The 18,779-nt window shown below is 56.4% G+C and overlaps 1 protein-coding gene across 2 annotated transcripts in view; it reads right to left on the bottom strand.

Moving 5' to 3' along the window:
- Window positions 1–3,931: 3,931 nt before the first annotated feature.
- RFX2 (regulatory factor X, 2 (influences HLA class II expression)) overlaps window positions 3,932–18,779 on the bottom strand; it is an 87,206-nt gene continuing 72,358 nt past the window's right edge. For both annotated transcript variants that reach the window (XM_004689306.2, XM_004689307.2), the window contains 11 exons: window positions 16,674–16,793; window positions 14,938–15,053; window positions 13,617–13,735; window positions 13,160–13,272; window positions 12,552–12,706; window positions 10,881–10,978; window positions 9,927–10,076; window positions 9,059–9,267; window positions 7,081–7,234; window positions 6,000–6,042; window positions 3,932–5,451 (listed from right to left, as the gene is read on the bottom strand). In XM_004689306.2, the coding sequence (XP_004689363.1) occupies window positions 5,339–5,451; window positions 6,000–6,042; window positions 7,081–7,234; window positions 9,059–9,267; window positions 9,927–10,076; window positions 10,881–10,978; window positions 12,552–12,706; window positions 13,160–13,272; window positions 13,617–13,735; window positions 14,938–15,053; window positions 16,674–16,793 (1,390 nt within the window). In that variant the 3' untranslated portion in view covers window positions 3,932–5,338. The remainder of the gene's footprint in view (window positions 5,452–5,999; window positions 6,043–7,080; window positions 7,235–9,058; window positions 9,268–9,926; window positions 10,077–10,880; window positions 10,979–12,551; window positions 12,707–13,159; window positions 13,273–13,616; window positions 13,736–14,937; window positions 15,054–16,673; window positions 16,794–18,779) is intronic.

Here is an 18,779-nt window from a genome sequence, read left to right as displayed (position 1 = left end):
TCTCCTCTGAAGCCACCTGCGAAATTCACAAAAGCTGAAGGTATATCGGTTTGGACACTGGGTATAAACCTCCAAAAAACCAGCTCTGGCAAATCAGGAATTTCCTGGAAAGTTAGGAGGATTCTGGTAGGATTAAAGAGAAAAGAAACGGCAGCTCCAGTGGGATTTGGAAGTGGACAGCACCTGGCAGAATCTCCTGGCGCCTCCCTGGGAAAGCCTTCAGTTGCTCACAGCCTGAGTCATTCAACTCACAGTTCAGATTCCAAGGAGTCTGAAGAGCTCAGCGTGGCCCCCACACACTCCGCCCGCGTCATGCTTCTAGCGGATGTTTACTGCCCAGTGACTGGTCTGAGATGCCATTTGAGTGTTGGCGCGTGTCCCTGACAGCCACTCCTGAAAGAAACCTGAAGTCCTCCCTAGGATCTAGGACTCCCTGATGGTACCCCCCTCCCCTCCAGCCCTGACCCGTCCTGCTCCCTTCTGCTTCTCTCACACTCCAAGCTTATTTCCTCCACCTGGCATGTCTCTTCCGTTTGTGTGAGCCCCACCCATGTAGAGGTGGCACTTAAAACCATGGCAGAAGGGTAAGTCAGGATGCTACTCAAAAGAAGGTAGAATGGGTACTGGTAGCAAAAGCCCACACATTGTTATCATGGATGATTCTAGAAAGGACCTGTATCCACGCATGCGCACATGTGGCACGCCTCCCTTAGTGCTGTTTCAGTTGATGGTGGACCACCCGGGTGTGGTCACGCAGGCCGCACCCCGAGTGGGTGTAATTACACTCTGCCACACCCACAGTGAAGGTCTGTTGTCCGTCTTTGAGGACACATCCCCTTCTGAAAGCCACCCAGGACTGTATTTATGCAGAGATTATGACATCGACACTCCGTTTTCTCTTTGTTCTTGTCTATTAAAATTCAAACTAAACTGTCAGGGCCCAAAGCTTGCCGCCCTCACCTGCTCAGCTGGCTGTGGGCTTGTGGTTCTAGGGCTCTCTCTTCTGACCGTCCTCCATCTCCACCCCTGAAGCTCCAAGCTGACCCCTGCTCCCCCACTTGTAGGATCTTAACAAGCACCTACCTGAACTCTTGGCTTCTTCATGTGCAGCCTCCCCGCCAGCTGAATCTTTCCAAAGCTGAGCTTTGTTTACAGCAAAAATTCTGGTGGTGGCTTCCGGCATGGATTTCATTTTCTTCACTTTGATCATTCCTTCATCCTTCTGTGTCTTCTCTTCCCCTCCTCCCCAAGATCACCGTGAGTAGTGCCTTCTCCTAGAAGCCTTCCTCACTCACCACTCACTCACTCACTGTTGGGTGAGCAACACACGCACTGCACAGGTGAGCAATACGCAGCTTTCAGCAAGGCAGAGCTACTCACCCCAGACAAAGCTGAGGAGGAGGACTGATTCCTGAAGGCTTCCTGGAGGAGGTGCCTGCTAAAGCAAGAGTTGCGTGTGCAGAGCACCCCGTGGGCAAGCGGTTGTGTGGGTGCAGGATGGAGGGTGAGTGACGGGACATGGCCGTCAGGGCTGAAAAGCGGAGGGCACTGGCCATGGAAACGATTTAACCCAGAGGTTCTCAGGTGGGATCAACTTTGCCCCAGGTGTCACTGGGTACCCTCTGGAGACATTTTCGATTGCACAGCTGAGGAGGTGCTCTCGGGGACTGAATGGATGCTGCTCAACACCCCGCAGGGCTCAGGACGGCCCACCCTAAAGATCTGGTCCCTACACTGCCAGTGTTAAGGTGCAGACACAGAAGGCTTACGCCACTGCTTTCTACAGACCAACTTGTTTAAATCTCCCATTGCTGTGAGCTAGGTATCTTTATTATCTTTTCTTCAGATGGGAAATGGGCCTGAGTGATTGAGCTGAGGGGCAGGGCCCGTGTCCAGCCCTTTGCTGACCAGGAAAGGTTGGGGTGTGGCGGGGAGGCAGGAAGAGGGCATTTGAGGAGGCTGGAGGGCTGGAAGGGGGCTTCTGGATTTCTGGCCTGGCAGTTGGATGGAGGAGGTGAAGAATGCTGTCATGGAGATGTGGCGAGGTCTGGCCAAGCTTGTCTGCTCTGTAGCGGAAGAGGCCCCTATGAAGTGCCAAGCAGCGGCGGGTGGGCAGCACGTGGAGGTCTGTTTCCACAGTGGCTGTGCAGAGGGTGTGGAGTGTGCAGGAGGGGAGGGCCTGGAGCAGGACTGAGAGAGGCAGGAGGAAACCAGGGCCTGGGAAGGCACTCCGAGCCAGGGAGAATCCTCCCTCCTAGCAAGCGTTGCTGGTGCCTAGGGGTGTGAACACCTCCTGCAGAGTTCTTGCTACCAGAATTCTGGAAGGCAGGGCACCTCTGAGTCTCCCTCCTCCCCCACCTCCACTTGTGGCTTATGTGAACTCTGGTGGGGGCTGTCAGTTCAGTAAGAGCAGCTCCACGATCTCCAGGGACCCAGGCTCTGCTGTCTGATTGCTTTGCCGTCCTTATCCTGTGATGTCTACCTCAAGGTCCAATGTAGAAATGGGTGCACCAGTCATCATATCTGCATTCCAGATAGCAGCCTCAATTTTACCATGTGTGCAAGGGTGCTTACACCCACCCTGGAGATTATGGAAAAGGAGGGGGACAGACTCCTCCAGTATGGAGCTGCTGTGATTAGTCAGAACCCCGCAGAGGTTTGTGGCAGGGTTGGGTTTTCCTTGTGTGGCGCCTGCGCTTCTGGGCCTCAAGGGGCTTTGCGACCTAGAGGTCTTTGGCAGGCTTCCCATCTCATTTCCTGGGCGGCCATCATATATCTGCTCCCCAAGGGTCTCACTCCCTCACCAGCCACTCAGCACCCAAGGGTAGGGCTTGGGCCCCCGCCCCGAGGGACCCTGTCATCCCTGAGGCAGGCCTGGCCTTCCCAGGGGGAGCACTGGGGCAACAGAGGCTGCAGTGGTGAACTGTGGGAGTGTGGGGCAGGTCTGGGTGCCATGGTTCTCAGAATTGGGCAGGGCCCTGCCATTGCACTGACAGGAGGCAGCAGTTAGGTCACTCCAGGAGTTCCCTGGAACTGACCACAAAGTCTGTGGCACCAGCGCAAAACGGAAGCACAGCCTCTGTTCAAAACTCAAGAGCCCAAGATCGTGGCAGCCGAGCATTAAGCCAAGCACAGATCCAGGGGTCCCAGTCCAGGGGAGTGATGGGCCACTGCAGAGTCACCGACGGGCCCCAAGCCCTCTTCCTGGGTCTGACACCAGCATCTTGGACACACGTGGGGTACCACTTTGGGACCTGAGAAACGGCTTTTAGGGATAGCAAGTGCACCCAAGTTTCTGAACAACCTCCCACCTGTGAGCCCTTCTTGGTTCCTCTAATCCCGTGTCTTTCCGGGGTCCAAGTCCCTCGAGAGGGTGGCTGTGGCCCCAGGGGTCCCCCGCTTTGGTCCCATCTCATCAGCCAGGGGTCTACGGGCAGGACCCTGGCACTGACAATTCTGGACAAGCTCGTGCGCTGGTTCTTGGGGGACTCTGAAAGCTTGGCCCAAGAACAACTTCCGTCACTACATCTGAATGAGTCTAGTGTGCTCACACATGTAGACACGAGCCAGCCGCCCACCTAGGCTAAGAACTGCTTTCTTGCCATCTTCAGCCATCTGGAACACTCCCCAGAGAGCCTGAGGGAAGTTCTGGAAGCAGATGAGCAGGGAGGATGGGAAGCAGCATCCCATCCAGTGTGTGTGTCTGGGGAGGGGGAAAAGGCAGGATTGTGTGGCTGTGACCCCAAACATACAATATGTTTATTTCCACGCAAAACAAGAGTGAGCCTGAAAGTCTGTCTTTACTGTCATTCCTCCCTCTGCGAGGAATCCCACAGGGCCAAGACAGAGAGGCAGACCCAAGTCTGAATTGGGGGCCCCGTGTGGAAGAAAAGGCAGACCAGGACAATCCACAAACCAAGCTTCAGTGTCTCCCGGGAGAGGAGAGATATATTTTAAAGACATTCTTTCTGTCTGACTTCAGCTAAGGCTTGAACTCTAAGACCAGACAAACACTGCGACTATTAGAACTTTTGGCTTCTAAACCAGCGCGCTCTCCGCTCTCCCCGCCCCTCCCCATTCACCTGGCTGGGCCGAGGCCTGCACAGCGCGCCTGTGTGTAGGGACATAAGGGTTTTAAAGGCCAGGTGAGTTTACGTTAGTACCTTCTGCATGAATGAGAACAAAATATCTGGGACCAAATATACACATTCATAAGAAACGTTCTAATAACAATTAGAGCACAAAACTATGGTATAAACTTATTTTCAAAAAGAGAAACTATTGCATTTTCATAAGAAGGTGCTTCCTAGACCAGAGGTTTGTCTTTCTTCTCTGCAGCTGGTATGAGGAAGGACCTCTTGCGCGTAGATAACCAAGTGCAACGTGTTACGATGGATACAGACCTGGGTGTTTACAGATCAGGGCTGCAAAAGTCCTTGGGATTCTCTGTCCCCAGAAGAGAGTTCTGACCTGGAGCAGTTCGATGGGACTTGCCTGTGGCCACAGTGCTCCGGGAGGTGTCCGGGAGGTTCTGCGTGGCAGGAGGAGGGCGGCTGCGTGTGCAACTTGTCACCCTCGGGAGATGCCCCGGAGACATGACAGCATGGCCCCTGGGGGCAGACTCACTCCAGACCCAGTGGTTCAGTTTGGCTCGGTACTGTGAACTATGATGGGCCCAGATCCTTTCTGCTATTGATAAAACGTCTGTTTTTAATTCTTAAAGACACCACCACGTCTTGGCACGAGTGGGCCCGTTTCCACGCTGGTTCTTTGAGCCACGTGGGCTGGGAGTCATCCAGGGATGCGTTTGGCAGCTGCTTCCAGAGGCCTCTGGCATTTTAGAGCCGGGACTCCCGCAGGGCAGGTGGCCTGCCACGTCCTGGGCCATGGGGGGCGAGAGCTGGGACACATGGGGTGCGGGCTTCACGCCACGGAGGCACCAGGCTGAGGCTCCACTTCGCGTTCCCAAACCCCTTGGATTCCAGTCAGCTCGGTCTGCCCAGCAGCTGCGGGCACCCTCCCTTCCTGGGATCTCACTGACCTTTCAAAATCACGGAATCAGCTAGATGAGTTCTGCCAAACTCATCTAGCCGGTGGTGATGAGGTGCTTGGCCCCTTCCAGCGCCCAAGTTGGGGTCCCTGCAGGCACAGTCACAATTCCAGCAGAGGCTGAGGAAACTCAGCCGGGCAGAGACCTGGGCGCCCGGGTGGGACCTCTGTGTGTTAACAACTGTGTTTCTTCTTGAGGATTATCGGTCCTTGAGGACGCTGCCCAGGCGCCTGTGAGGAGCCAAGGCCACGTCACCCGCCCCACAGGCACCACTGGGGTCCGGCCGTGCTAGATGCCCTGCAGGGGGTGGCTCGGCTCGCTGCGCTCCCGCTTCACCAGGGGCTCCCCCAGGCTCCGGGCGTCAGAGTCGGCCTCGCTGGTTCGGTCTTCACTCATGTCATCTGTGGGGCCCGCGTTAGGGGTGGGAGGCATCGGGGAGGAGAAGCACATCTTCAGAGTGGTGTCGGGCCAGGGCTCAGGGCTGGGTTGAGCCAGTGGTCCTCCCCGGGGCTCCTCCCGGCCTGGGGGCGGAGGCTTCTCGGCGACCGCCTGTGCCTCACACCGCTTTGCCGGGCTCATCTCCCTGGCAGGGTTTCCCTTCGGGGGCTGGTCCTCTCACAGCCACAGTGCAGGGAACAGCCCCTCTAGAGGTGGGTGTAGGGGACCTTAGGCCCCCCAGTCCTGGCCTGCACAGAGGAGTCCCCTGGGCCCCCGAGCGGGGTTACATGTCGTACTCGGGGATGGGGGCCAGCTGCTGCTCTGAACCCAGGGACTGGCTTCAGTCCTGTGGACACAACCCAGGGTGGGCGCCCACTGCCCAGGTATCGCTTTCCCACCTGGATGTCACATCCTGGAGACCTTCCATCCAGGGGTCCCCATTTCCACCAGGCTGGTGGAAGGAAGATGGCTCCTGGGAGAGCCGGGGTGGGAAGGCCACAGGCACACTCACCTTTGTCCAGAAGCGTCAGGGACAGCGAGGCCAGATCGTTGAACTGAAAGAGAGAAGCCAGTTAGAGACCACGCGGGCCCCCGTGACTGCCAAGTCTCACACGGCTACAGCAAGCTCTTGGAAGACGGGGGTTCTGACGTCAGCAGGGGCTGTGAGGCTGGGGGGACCTCCTGACACTTGCAGGGTCTCCCCTGGGAGCTACTGAGGGTGGAGGGAGCTGACTGGTCAGATCACAAGGGGACATAGCACTGTGAAGTGACCATGAAGAAGTGGCTGCTTTTGTCACAGGCTACTGTGTACACTGCTTCCTCCAAACGACCCCACGTGTGGTAGCAATTCCACTTCTAGGAAAAGACCCCAACGAACTGAAACTGGCGCGCAAATGTATGCTGTGTAGAAGTGGTCACAGCAGCAGTAACACAGTGGTCACAAAGTGGACGATAGTCTACCCACCACCAGATGGATGAATGGATAAACGAAAAGCGGCGTATTAACGCAGTCAGTCGGCTATAAAAAGGAATGAAACTCGGGCTGACTACCCCGTGGGGGACCTCGGAGACGAGACGTCAGGCAGAAGCCGGACACCGGGCCAGGGTGTGGGAGTCTGTGGATGTGACAGGCCCAGGACCGGCACAGCCACAGCCAGAGGTTTCTTGTGCCAGGAGCTGGGAGGGGAGGGTGTGTGTGTATGGGGGCGCCGCTGTTAAGGGCTGATGGGGCTGGGCTTCTTTCTGGGGTCGTGGAAAAATCTGGACCTAGAAGAGACGGAAGCACAGCACTAAATGCCGCTTGTTTAAAACGGTCGAAACTGCAGATTTGATGCCGTGGACTTTAACAGAGCAGAGTGGTCTCGGGGGCGGGGAGTCCTGCCTAGGCTCACAGGGAGTGGGGGCTGAGGAGTCAGACTCCGAACCCCGGGCTGCTGGGCTCTAGCGGGCCAGCCCCGCCCCGGCCGGGTCCCGCCAGGGCGTTCTCCTGCGCCAAGGCGCCATCGCTGTGGCACCCAGCATGCAGCACTGGGCAAGGGCCCCCCCGCGGCCCCCACACCCTCCTGCTGTCCTGCCGCCAGCGGGGCCCTCACCTCTCCCATCACGGCAATGGGCGTCTCTCCGGTTGCCTCGGCGACGCGATGTTCCACCAGGTAGAACATGTACTCGTCGTAGAGCAGGCGGATCAAGTGAAAGGAGCCGAAGCTGGCGGCGCTGCGCAGGGTGAGGTCCCGGATCACCATGGAGCTGGGGGTGTGCAGACAGAGCTGGGGGCCTCAGCGGCTGGAGGTCAAGCCGGCCCCCTTCCGCTCTGGTACTGCCTGAGAACCCTCGAGGCCTGCGGGTTCCTAAGGCCGCCAGGGAGGGTGGAAGCCGTGTGCTCTAAGCGAGAGGCGGCTGAAAACGCAGGACTGTGGGGGTGGTGTGATGGCCTGTGCCGTGAGCCTTAGAGCCCGCCGAGGGGGAGTCTCCCAGTGCCACAGGGTCCCCCACAGTAGCAGCCTGGCCTGGCCTCCCCTCCTCCTGACACCTGGTGGCGGCGGTGTAGCACCCAAATAGGTGATGCCTCTCTCAACTCAGAATGTGTTGGCAAACTGTACCCAGCGCAGACCTGACTCAGCCTGTGAGCTAAGCACGGTGTTGACGGGCCTCCCTGGCAGTCAGCGGGTTAAAGCGCAGCACTATGAAGCTGTCCGCAGTCGCTGCAGCCTGGGATCCTGACCCAGGGGTCTATCCCCGGCCAGGGAGTGACCCACAGGGCGCAGCAGACCTCTCCTGTCTCCCCACTGCTCCCCTCAGCAGTGTTTCAGTCAGTCCGCTGTTCTGCTCCTCTCTGTCTCTGGGGAGTCCTCTCACCTCTCGCCCTACTTCTGGCCTACATCCTAGTTCTCCTATGCAGAAATAAATAAATAAAATCTTAACAACAACTGAACTACTAAATGCCCAAGCTATCCCACTGCGGGGTCGCTCTCTGAAGAATACGACGCCGTCAGCCCAAAGACCTAGGCACCACAGTGCAGCGTCGTCAGTAGCTAAGGTCCGGACGCAGCCTCAGAGCCCACTCAGGGAGGCCGACGACGACATGATGGAGGGACACAATGGCTACTGCTCAGCCTAAGGACGGTGGCATTTAGCCCCTTGTGGCAAAGTGGAAGAAATCTGGGGGGATTATGTGAAGTGAGGTTAGCCAAAAAGATACAGACGAGTGTTGGTAACTATGTACAGTGCAACCATGAGCCGAGGCTAATGGACAGAGTAACGTGCAGATCAATGAGCGGGTATCACAAAACGGAAACGGGGTCACCAGAGGTGAAGATCAGGTGGGCTGGAGGGGCGCAATGGTGGTCGCTGGCTTGTTTTGTTTTGGAAGAACGCCTAGCCTGGGGGTGGCTGTGGCGTGTTTTGTGGGTGTGGTTTACACCTCCTGTCAGTTTACTTGAGTGAAAATTACCCTCCACAATGTGGGTGGCCTTAACTACTGGCTGAAAGACCCTCAGGGCCAAATGGAAGTTTCCTTGAGGGAGCAGCAGTGTCCCTGTGGACAGGCGACCTGGGCTCCGGCTGTTTCCCGCCTGCCCCTGCTTTACAGCCTGCAGACTTGCCGCCCCGAGGCTCCTGCCAGCCGAGGCTCCTGTGCTCACCACACACACGCCGTCACAGCATTCACGCAGACGAGTCTAAAACACACACCCTGCCGCTTACGGGGCCAGCGGGAGCCACGCCTCTTGCCGCCACCGCACTCGGCAGGCGGCGTGGCTCTCAGGCACAGTCTCACCGCACCGCTCTCTCTCGTCTGCCGGCCCCGCTGTCCTGCTCTTGTGGCCCTTGGGGTCCCTTTGCGGGTTTTGCACACACATGAGCGCTTAAGCGGCTGCACGTGCCAGAGGCCGATGATTTTGGTCTGCGGCAGCTGCAACCTGGTCTCGCGCCAGAGGCCTCCGGGCCTGCCCCTCGGTGCCTGCCCGGCAAGTCTGCAGCCGAGGGCTCAGGACTCAGCTACTTCTCCAGCCGCGCCCAGCAGGGGGCGGCCCCCCCCTCCACCCTCGCAGAAGACTTCAGTCAGGGACTCACCTGTAAAAAGACCACTTCAGCAGGAACTGCCGGGCAGCCTTGGGGAAGCTGGGGCTGCCTGCATGCTGCTTTAGGACCTGGGTGACCACATTGTCCAGCCAGCTGGCCCACTGGTCCAGGGAGCTCTGCTGCTGCAGGGTCAGCTTGAAGTCCTGCTCCAGTCGCTGCACCACACTCTCCTCGCACTGGCACACCCATGAGGCTTGTTCCTGTGGGCACAGGGCACCGCTACCAGTCTCTGTCCTACCAGCTGGCTGAGGACGCAGGGCCCAGCCAGCCTGACACAGCCCTGGGCCAGGTGTCTCGCAAACGAGCCCTGAGGCTCACCACCTTCTCGACTTGGCTTTTTCCAACTTCAAGCTGAGCCTGGCCCCTGCCCACTCCACGGGGCAGAAAGGAGCGTGCAAAGAGGGACTGGTCCTGGCGGCTCAGGGTGCAGTCCAGGCTTCCTGCACCCCAAGCTCAGAGTGCATTCTGCTTCATTTTCCTGAGGTTGCCGATGTAGTGCACGTGTGTTTGTTTAGCAGATGAACTCAGACCTGAGGCTGAGGACACTATTGCCAAAGCCCTGCGCTTTCTTAAGCCCAGAGGAGAGCCATGAAAGCAACAGGCAGATTTTAAAGGCAGTGAGCCACGGTTGGGTCTCGGCACCTGGGTGCCAGGTAGATGTGGGAGGTGGTGGCCCTTGGGTGGGCTGCAGGGGCTCTGACCTAGATCTTGGTCTGTGCAATAGCAATGTGAGCGGGGAGGGTTTGCTGTGTGCTGGGTTTTGGGGGCTTGGACATCTCTCTAGAGGGTGGAAGCCTAGACAGAGATGGGGTCCCCGAGCCCCGACCTGGCCACGGGGAGCTGCGAAGGGAAGGGTCACCTGCACGTTGGCGAAATCCACACGGTTGAGGTCGCTGAGCATCTGGTTGATCTGGGACGTGTTCTGGAGCACCGCCCGGGCCGCCTGCGCCAGGTGGTTGAGGGACGTGTACCTCCGCAGCGTCTGGGCAAAGGCGCTGACCACGCCGACCTGTGAGCGAGGACGGGAGGGTGAGCTGCTGGGCGCTGGTCTGCGTCCCTGAGGTGGGTCTGGGCTTGGGGACACTGTAGGGGTTGGGGAGGAAAGAGATCCTGGCAGGAAGGGGACACACATGCTGACAGTTCCGAGCACCAGAGGGTGAGAATCCATGACGGGCACGGGCCTCCAGCAGATGGGCTTGGAGTTCAGAGTGGTTCGCTTATGCCCCTCCCTGCTTCTAGATTCCTTTTACTCTGCAGTGGCCAGTGAAAATGGGGTGCCGTGGGATGTGTGGTTTGGGAGCCTGCATTCTTCACAGCTGCCCAGGTGCCTCTTACAGGCCCTGAAGTCTGAGGGGCACCGGCCTCACAGAGCCAACTCCAGGCTGACCAGGTGCCCAGAACCTGGCCTCCTCTGTGCCAAGCAGCTCTGGGAGGATGCTCCAGAGAACTGTCAACAAGCATCACTTTTTCACAAGTAGGCCAAATCCATACATTTCTAATTCTGATTGTAACAGGATGGTAGTGAGGAGAGTAAGCTCCCTCCTACGATGAGTTAGAAACATTCGGTCTGTTCTGAATTGACCCAAATGCATGACAGAAAAATGACCACTGGTGTGGTGGACCTTCCTGTGAGCCCGTCCCCCATCACAGCACTCTGGGGATGCCCAGAGGATGTGGTGCTCAGCACGAGCATAGTTTTTGAGTCTTCTCTGAAGCATCGTTCTCCCTTGAGCTGCTCCTGTGGCCTCTCCCTTCACTGCACGCGAGGCCTGTGGTCACTGCCCCCGCAGCTGGACCTCTGCCCAGCCATTACCTTGGTCTGGATGACCTGTTGTGGGAAGTCGCTCATGGCATTTGTCAACCAGCCTTCTAGACTCTTGGCAAAATTACGGATGGCCTGTGTCAAGGTACCTGGAGATACAAACCATGATGTTAGCAATGAGAAACGTGGCCTCTCCTGCCTCTGAGTGAGGCCACAGGGCAAACAAGAGAACTTAAGACACTCATTGACGGAGGTGCTGAGTGAGAACTGGGGTTCACCAGAGCCATTATCTCTGCTCATTTATTTGTCTAGCGAGTAGGCCTCACCTGGAGGGCGTCTGCCCCCAGGGGACACTGGACCATGTCCTGGGGACATATGTGATGGTCACACTAGCTGGGCTCCTAGTATTTTGGGAGGGGCAGGGCTCAGTCCCCCATAGTGCTCAGAATGGTCCCCCACAGAGAATGATCTGGCCTCCGTGTTAGCAGTGCCCAGGAAGTGAGACCTGATACATTCAAGCATACAAATATATTCTAGCAACTTCCAAACTTATTTTGAGATGATCTGCAATAAGTAACAAATGTCTGTCAAAAAAAAAAAAAAAAGAGTCAGGCCCTCCCTGGTGGCGCAGCAGGTTAAAGGGCAGCACTATGAGGCTGTTCGCAGTCACTGCAGCACGAGTTTGATTCCTGGTCAGGGAGGTGACCCACACACAGACCTCTCTGATCTCCCCGCTGCTCCCCTCAGCAGTGTATTTCAGTCAATCTGTCTGTTCTGCTCCCTACTCTGCCTGGTGAATCCTCTCACTGCCCCGTGCCCCACTTCTGGCCTGTACCCAACTTCCTGTATGCATAAATTAACAAAATCTTTTAAACAAGAGAGAGAATAAAATGCAAATGTAAAAGGAAACAACCTCGTACTCAAACCTTAATCTAGAGACACTAATTGACCACTACATTAAAACATTTTCAGGCAGGCAAGGCCAAAGGAGAAATACAATAGTTTTGCTACAACTGTGTTGTAGTCTTTAAGAAAGGTGAGGTTGGCACAGCATTCACATGTTGCCTGGCTGGCATGAGCCACGGTGCCCACGCAGTCGTTCATGGAGACAGGCCTCCCACTCGGTGTCCTCACCTTTCCCAGGGAAGAGCCCTACACCTGAGAGCAGGTGAGGGGCTGGCTGGGCGGGCTCCCCCTGGCGGTGGGCGCTGTCATGGCATGGGGCGCAGAGACCCTGGGGAGGTCCCCACGGCACTGGGCCCACCAGGCAGGGTAGCCAGCGAGGCACACGGTTGCAACTGCTCTCTTCCTCAGTAAAGAATCTGGAATAATCTGCCATGTGATGCTTGAGCGTCAGTGTCGGGAGGCAGCTGAGCTCTGTACTGGGTCCGGAGGGGGTGTGAGGGGAGGGGCGACGTGCCATAAGTGTAAAACTCCGCTCAGATCTTCACCGGGAGCCTGGCGCTCACTCTGGGGTCTCCTCGGGAATGCTGAGGACACCACACAGCTGCAGGCGGCAGCACCCCGTGGCTCCCCTCCAGCCCTGTCCAGACCTGACGGAGGGCAGTGTCCACTGGAGCCAGAGGCTGGCCCTGCTGTCTTTCTGGGGTCGTCGCAAGGAAAGCACTGAGGTGGGAGTGACTTCCCTCCTCTTGACTCCGGCTAGGGCAGAGGCGCACACGCGGGTGTGCTGGGAGCGTGTTTAGGAGAAGCGGCGCTTACTGGGCACGGGGCGCAGCACGTCAGGAATGAGGATCTCGACCAGAGCCTGGTACAGGATGTGGTCGCAGCTCCTCATCCACTTGAGAATGGGGTCGCATTTGCACAGAGAGACCAGCTTGTCCTTCGGGAGGACGGTGCCTTCTGGATCTTCATCGCTGTGAGGCACAAGGGGAGATGAGGTGAGCTGAGGCCTGGTGTCTACCCTGCGGGTGGCAGGAGACTGGCACAGGCCTGGAGACCTGCCTAGGCCTGGGGGTAGTGGACAGTAAAGCCGCAGGACCACACCTGGTGGCAGGGACTAGAAACCCCCAAGGGAGGTTTGCTCGCCCATTCCCACGCCCTGACCGTCCGGCGCTCCCCAGGGGTGAAGCTGTGCGCTCTGGCTTGTGGCAGAGGTGGGGAAGCTCCATCATGGTCAAGGCCAAGGGGACGCCTCCAACCCTCACGCTGAGACTGGTAAGTGGCGGTAGGGAGACAAAGCAACAGCCAGAAGTGGGAGGGGGTCTCAGTGCCAGCTCCTGCAACGCTGATGCCTTTCTGGGGCAGCGTGGCTCTCAGGGTAAAGCCAGCACGCAGGATGGTACAGCCCTCCCTGGGGAACAAGTTACCTGGCAGACAGAGAGGCAGGGTGGTCACCGGCTGAGACTTTGGAGTTCCAGAAGGAAAGCCACAACTTCTCAATGTAGTGAAACTGGAGGTTCATTACAACATCTAAAGTTGCCTGGGAATAAAAACGGTCAGTTAAACACACAGCCGTGTGAGCGTCCAGGGTTCACGGAACATGCCGAGCAAGCAGCCACGATGGAGGTTGCATTGGGGCCTTTTAAGATCCAGAGACCCCGCAAGAGGACAGAAATGAACGGAGGGGCCCATCCAGAAAGTGCGGGTGAGAGGGCCAGAGCACTGCTCCTGTCCCCCCCGGCAAAGTTGGGTGTCGGTGACTGGCGATGAACGTGTGACGGTGACTGCTCGAACATGCTTGACTCTGCACCCAGGCACCCACCGAAGCCCCAAGGCTCAGGCTTGAGCTCTTTCCGGAAGGCGCCTGGAGGGAGGGGTGGTCACCTCGCAATGCCGCCGGTAGGCCAGCTGCAGGGCCTTGACGTCGTGCAGCGTGATGCTCTCCTGCAGCAAGACGCCGCCCAGGTCGGGTGCCGGGAACTCAGGGAAGACGTGGGAGACATCTGGGGGGAAATAGCGTACTTAACAGAGCAGCACAAGGCCCTCCCTGGTGGCGCAGCAGGTTGAAGCGCAGCACCGAGAAGCTAAAGCCACTTCAGCATGAGTTCGATTCCCGCCTGCCCCGGAGGTGACCACATGGCGCGGCAGACCTCTCCTGACCCGCCCGCTGCTCCTCTCAGCAGTGGCTGTTCTGCTCCCCACTCTGTCTCGGGTGAAGCTTCTCACCGCCCCCGCACCTCCAACCGGTACCCCAGATCTATATGCATAAATAAATAAATCTTTAAAAAAAAAAAAACAAGAGCAGCACAAGATCCACACCCTGGGCTAGGGTGCCCAGGTGTAGGTGCCAGTGTTGTCCCCCCAGAAACAGCCCAATTCCCTGGGGCATCGGGAGAGGGTCACACTGCGAGGTGAGCTTCGTCTTCCTCAGGGACTGAGTCAGATGTTAATATACTGGTACTTGGGATAGAGTGAGGCTATCATGACCCCAGTGAGGAGTCCCCCTGGACAGGGTGCTGGGGAGGAGGGTGACATGGGGGTGGCCTCCCAGCTAAGGGGGAGAGCAGTTCCAGAAGACCACAATGGAGGGTTCTGTCTGGCCTTAAAAAACGCCTTACAAACACAGGAGGCCACCGAGGCCCTCAGTGTGTGGCCTCTAGCAGTACCGGTCACGGGAGCAGCAGCCCCGGGTGTGCTGGGGGCAGCAGGCTGAATTAGATGCTCTGCTGGTTAGTGGTGGGGAAGGGGCTCTCCTGGGTAGATCCCGGGGAAAGGGGGCGGGCAGCCCTGTCGGGTCCAGGAGGGGGGACACACAGTTTGGGAGTGCTGAGCATTGGAGGCTCCCGGTAAGAAAGGAAGAGGTGGTAGCAAAATCACGTGGCCAGCCCCGAACCAGCAGGTTTTAAAGTACAACACCTGGTCTCTCTAACAGGCACTTCATTTTATTCACTTCTGTTTCTGATGGTCGCATTATATATTAATTTTGGGGTTATATGCTGATTAGTCTTGAAATCTCTAGAATGCCACCAAGTTTCCAGGAACTTCTAGAACATTCTATCTAGTTGAAAAGGTATAATACAAGAAAAACATTTGAAGCGTCCCTTTTGATGTTTCTGGTGCCGAAACCCATGAGCACCCAGAAGTGCTGAGAAGACCCCTGAGCTCTGGCAGCCGGCCCTGCACCCTGGGTGGGGGTGGGGCTCACCTATGTACTGCTGGTGGTGCTGGCTCTGGGCGGCCATGGCCTGCTCAGGGGTGCTGTGTGGGCTGCTGTGAGAGCCGCTGTCCCCAAGGCTGTCCGTCTTCTGGGCTGGCCGGTACCTGGGCAGGGGACACATGCGCCACTTGAGGCCCCAGAAAGGGCCCAAGAAGCAGAGGCGTTGGTTTGGGGGAGTGTGTATGCGTACAGCTTTTTAAAATTATGGCCAAATATACTTAACATACATGACCATCTTAGCCATTTTTCTGTGCATGGTTCGGTGGCGTTAAAATACATTCACAACCATCTTCACCATCGAGCTCTAGAAGTTTCTCACCTTCCCAAAGTGGTGTTCTAACTGCACTAAACACTAACCCCCACCCCCGACCCCAGACCCTGGCACCCACCATCCACTCCTGTCCCCCAGAGGGACACTGCTGCGAGGGGTAAGTGAGGGTGTTTGGGGGAGGTGAGTGGGTGGAGGGGGGCAACTTTTCTGTGGAAGGTGGGGGCCAGGCCTGAGAGCAGTGAGAAATGCTGCTCAGATGTGTATGGCTCTAAATGTAAACAGCTTAATTCTGTCACTGCAAAATACGTGCAACAGCTCTTAAAATAACACAGTGCCTGGTATATGGGGGCGCAGATGTTTGCAGAGGCCGAAAACCATCAACAACCACAAGAAGCTATAGCGTCCATAGCTGTGGATGGGATGGACTGTGGGTTCCAGAGAATGTTCCAGAAACCCTTCTGTGACCCTCAACTCCTGAGATTAGTCAATCCAAAGTGGGTTTTGAGCCACAAGACCCATGGGGCATGCAGGTACCACATGGCAGGTTAAGTGGGTGGTCCCTGTCTTGGAGCTGAGGAGAGGGGAATGGGAGGGAGGGGTGATCGGGCATCTGGCCTGTAAAACCTGGGTTATTTGCTCCCTGGCTCCTTACCAATAGTTTGCTGACTTCTGCCTTAGAAGATAAGTAGTTTTGTGAGGGGTACAGAAGAGAACATTCCAGAAAATGGCAAGGCTATTTAATTTTCAGAGAAAATTTGAACACCAATAGTAACCCAAGGTGCCAGCAACTCAAGTCTATCAGTTTCTTTCTCCTGGTGTGGTAAGGGTGGGTACGTGTCATCACACACGTCCAGACCCTTGGGATGAACACTGCCAAGAGGGATCCCTCACGTCAACTCTGGACTCCAGGAGATAATGGCATGTCAGGTGCATCCACAGTGACAAAGACACCAGTCTGGTGCCATGTTGATAGTGCAGGAGGCTGTGCAGATAGCACAGAGTAGATGGGAAAGCTCTGTACTGCCCCCAATTTTGCTGTGAACCTAAACAGCTCTAAAAAATATTTTTTAAGGTGAGAAACCTCTGGAATCTCTGTTAGATGGAGGAGGTTGTATTCCCAGCTCCCCATCTGTTGATGGTCTCACTTCTCACCCAGGGAAGGGTGTCTCCCAGGCCTCCAAGTAGGAGGGAGGGGTAATAGACACAAGTTCTTCTCCACTGAAGGATGGGTGTCCCCTTGGATGTATGGACTTTTGTCCTCACGTAATGTCTTCGATAGCTTCTTGGAAACTGCAACTTGAAGTTAGGCCTTCGACTAATGTTTCATTCAACATTGGCCAGGATTATTTTTACTCATCAACATTACACAAAACGGCATTGAATACAACGGCCAGATTCATGGAATGCCGTCTCTACATTCTCCACGCGAAACCGGGGCGCCCAGACCACGCACCTGGGCTTCTGGTGCATGGGCTGCTGCCGCATGGCCATGTACTGGGTGTCCTCCTGCAGCCGGTTCAGGGGCGAGTCTGGCTTCAGGCGGATCCCGTAGTAATGATACTTCGAGTTGCCCCTAGAAGCCAAACAGCCAAGATTAGCACTGAAATGCCTTGACTCTGCATTTCGGGCTCTACTTACACGGTGTGGGAAATGACCACAGGCTGTTCCGTGGCCAAAGAGGTGGAGGAACCCTACGCACAACACCCCCCCACCCCGAATCTGGAAAAGGCTCTCAGAGCCGTGAGAAGCCGGCTCAGTTCTTGAACCCTGTGGCCATCATGGCCATCAGCACTACCGCAGGTGCCACACTGAGACACTGCGGTCACTCACAGGCGGCCGTCCCACCTAGCCCCCTCCATGCAGCCGCTGTGTGTGGTGGGCTGTGCCAGCTGGGCTTGTGGGATGGCATGCTGTGATGTTTGCCCAAGGATGAAATGGCCGAACAGGGCATGTGCTGAATGAGTCCCCGTCGGTGAGTGGACGGCTGTGTGGATCTCTCTCAGTGAGCTCACAGCATGTTTTGGAAGTAGCACCATAGGAGAAACTGGACCTTAACTGACTGAGGAGAAATGGTGATCAGAAGGCTTTAAACAGTTTAGCAGAGCATGACCGTGTGGGGCGCCCCCCCGGGAGGAGAGTGCTGAAGGATAGGCCTGGCCGTCCAGGCACCCGGCTCACGGAGTCCTCTCGCCAGCGCTGACAACAGGGCGAGCTGAGGGCTTGGGCCCGACTCCGCTCTGCAGGTGCAGCCCAGAGCAGGAGGAAGGAGCCTGGGGAGAGGGACCCTAGTCCTGAAGCCACCACCAGACACTGGGGGAAGCCGCACACCTCTGCGGGCCCCAAAGGCAGTGGAGCCTGTGTGCCCAGGAGGATGCTGCTCTTCCCACCCCGACTGCTGTCTTCGTCTGTAGGGCGAGCGCTCTCGCTAAAGGACCAACGGTGAGGGAACCAGCAAAGGCGTGTGGTTCTCTTGGTGCTACTGCCAGGCCACTTCAGGTCGGCCAGGACGGCTGCCTGGTGTGCCCGTGGGGACCCCGATGCCTGCTTGTGTGCAGCTGTAGGAGGCACTGAGGCTGGCTGCCCATGCCCTGCCCATGGCAAGACAGCTGCTGTGTGCCCCCACTGTCCACTTTGGGTGACACTGTCTCAAGACCCCCAGTGGAAAGCACAAATTGTGACAAAACCTGTGTATACAGGAGACAGACACTTTGGTCAACAATGGGCCCATCTAGACGGGGTGTGCCAATCCCTGGCCCCCGAGTCCAGGCCTGCCAGGGACTAGAGCGCCAGGCCTGTGTCTCCACGCTCTGTGCTGTCTGCAGAGATAAGGAATGTGATGACATGGTTCTTAGAACGTGTCCACTGTCACCAAGGCATGGCTGTGGTATTTCTTACCAACTGTACATGCCCGTGACAAGAGGGGACATTTTAAATTAGAGAATAAGAGATCAAAAACATTAAGTTGTGATAAAAATAGAACAATTATATGTTCACCTCCTAGTAGCCCAACCTCCATTTCTACTTTGACAGAAATGCTTTTGTTAAACGATACTTTGATGACTTGGGCCCTCTTGGAGAAGATGGAAGCACTCCTAGCTATTACTCTTCTGTGTTACTGAGGCCTTGTGTATCTCAAGATGCTCTTTAGGAGACCCAGTGACTTGCACTCTCCACTGGTGCTGGTGTCAAGAGCTCACTCATCTGGGGTCAGGTCTACAGATGGTGTTCATGTTGTCAAATGGCTCAGCAGGCATGAAATGACATGGGAAAAAAAGATGGTAGAAGGGAATATGTATTTGAGAAGCCACTTCCAGAAATATTAAGAATTCCAAGGTCCTGAAACCTATACAATTTTGTAAACTGTTAACTCAAAAAATAAAAAAAAATTGTGCTTGAAAAAAAAAAAAGAACAATTATAATATGCTGTAGTAAAAGTTATGTGGACATGGTCTCGCCCCAAGCATTAGTATGTAGAACTTTTGACAGCAGGTAAGTAGAACTGCCGGAAGTGACACTTAGGGTAGGGGGCACCCGCCGGAAGTGACACTTAGGGTAGGGG

Source organism: Condylura cristata, unplaced genomic scaffold (genome assembly GCF_000260355.1).
Source record: "Condylura cristata isolate star-nosed mole 26May11 unplaced genomic scaffold, ConCri1.0 scaffold00025, whole genome shotgun sequence".
Taxonomy (NCBI): domain Eukaryota; kingdom Metazoa; phylum Chordata; class Mammalia; order Eulipotyphla; family Talpidae; genus Condylura; species Condylura cristata.
This window is presented reverse-complemented; position numbering and strand designations above follow the sequence as displayed.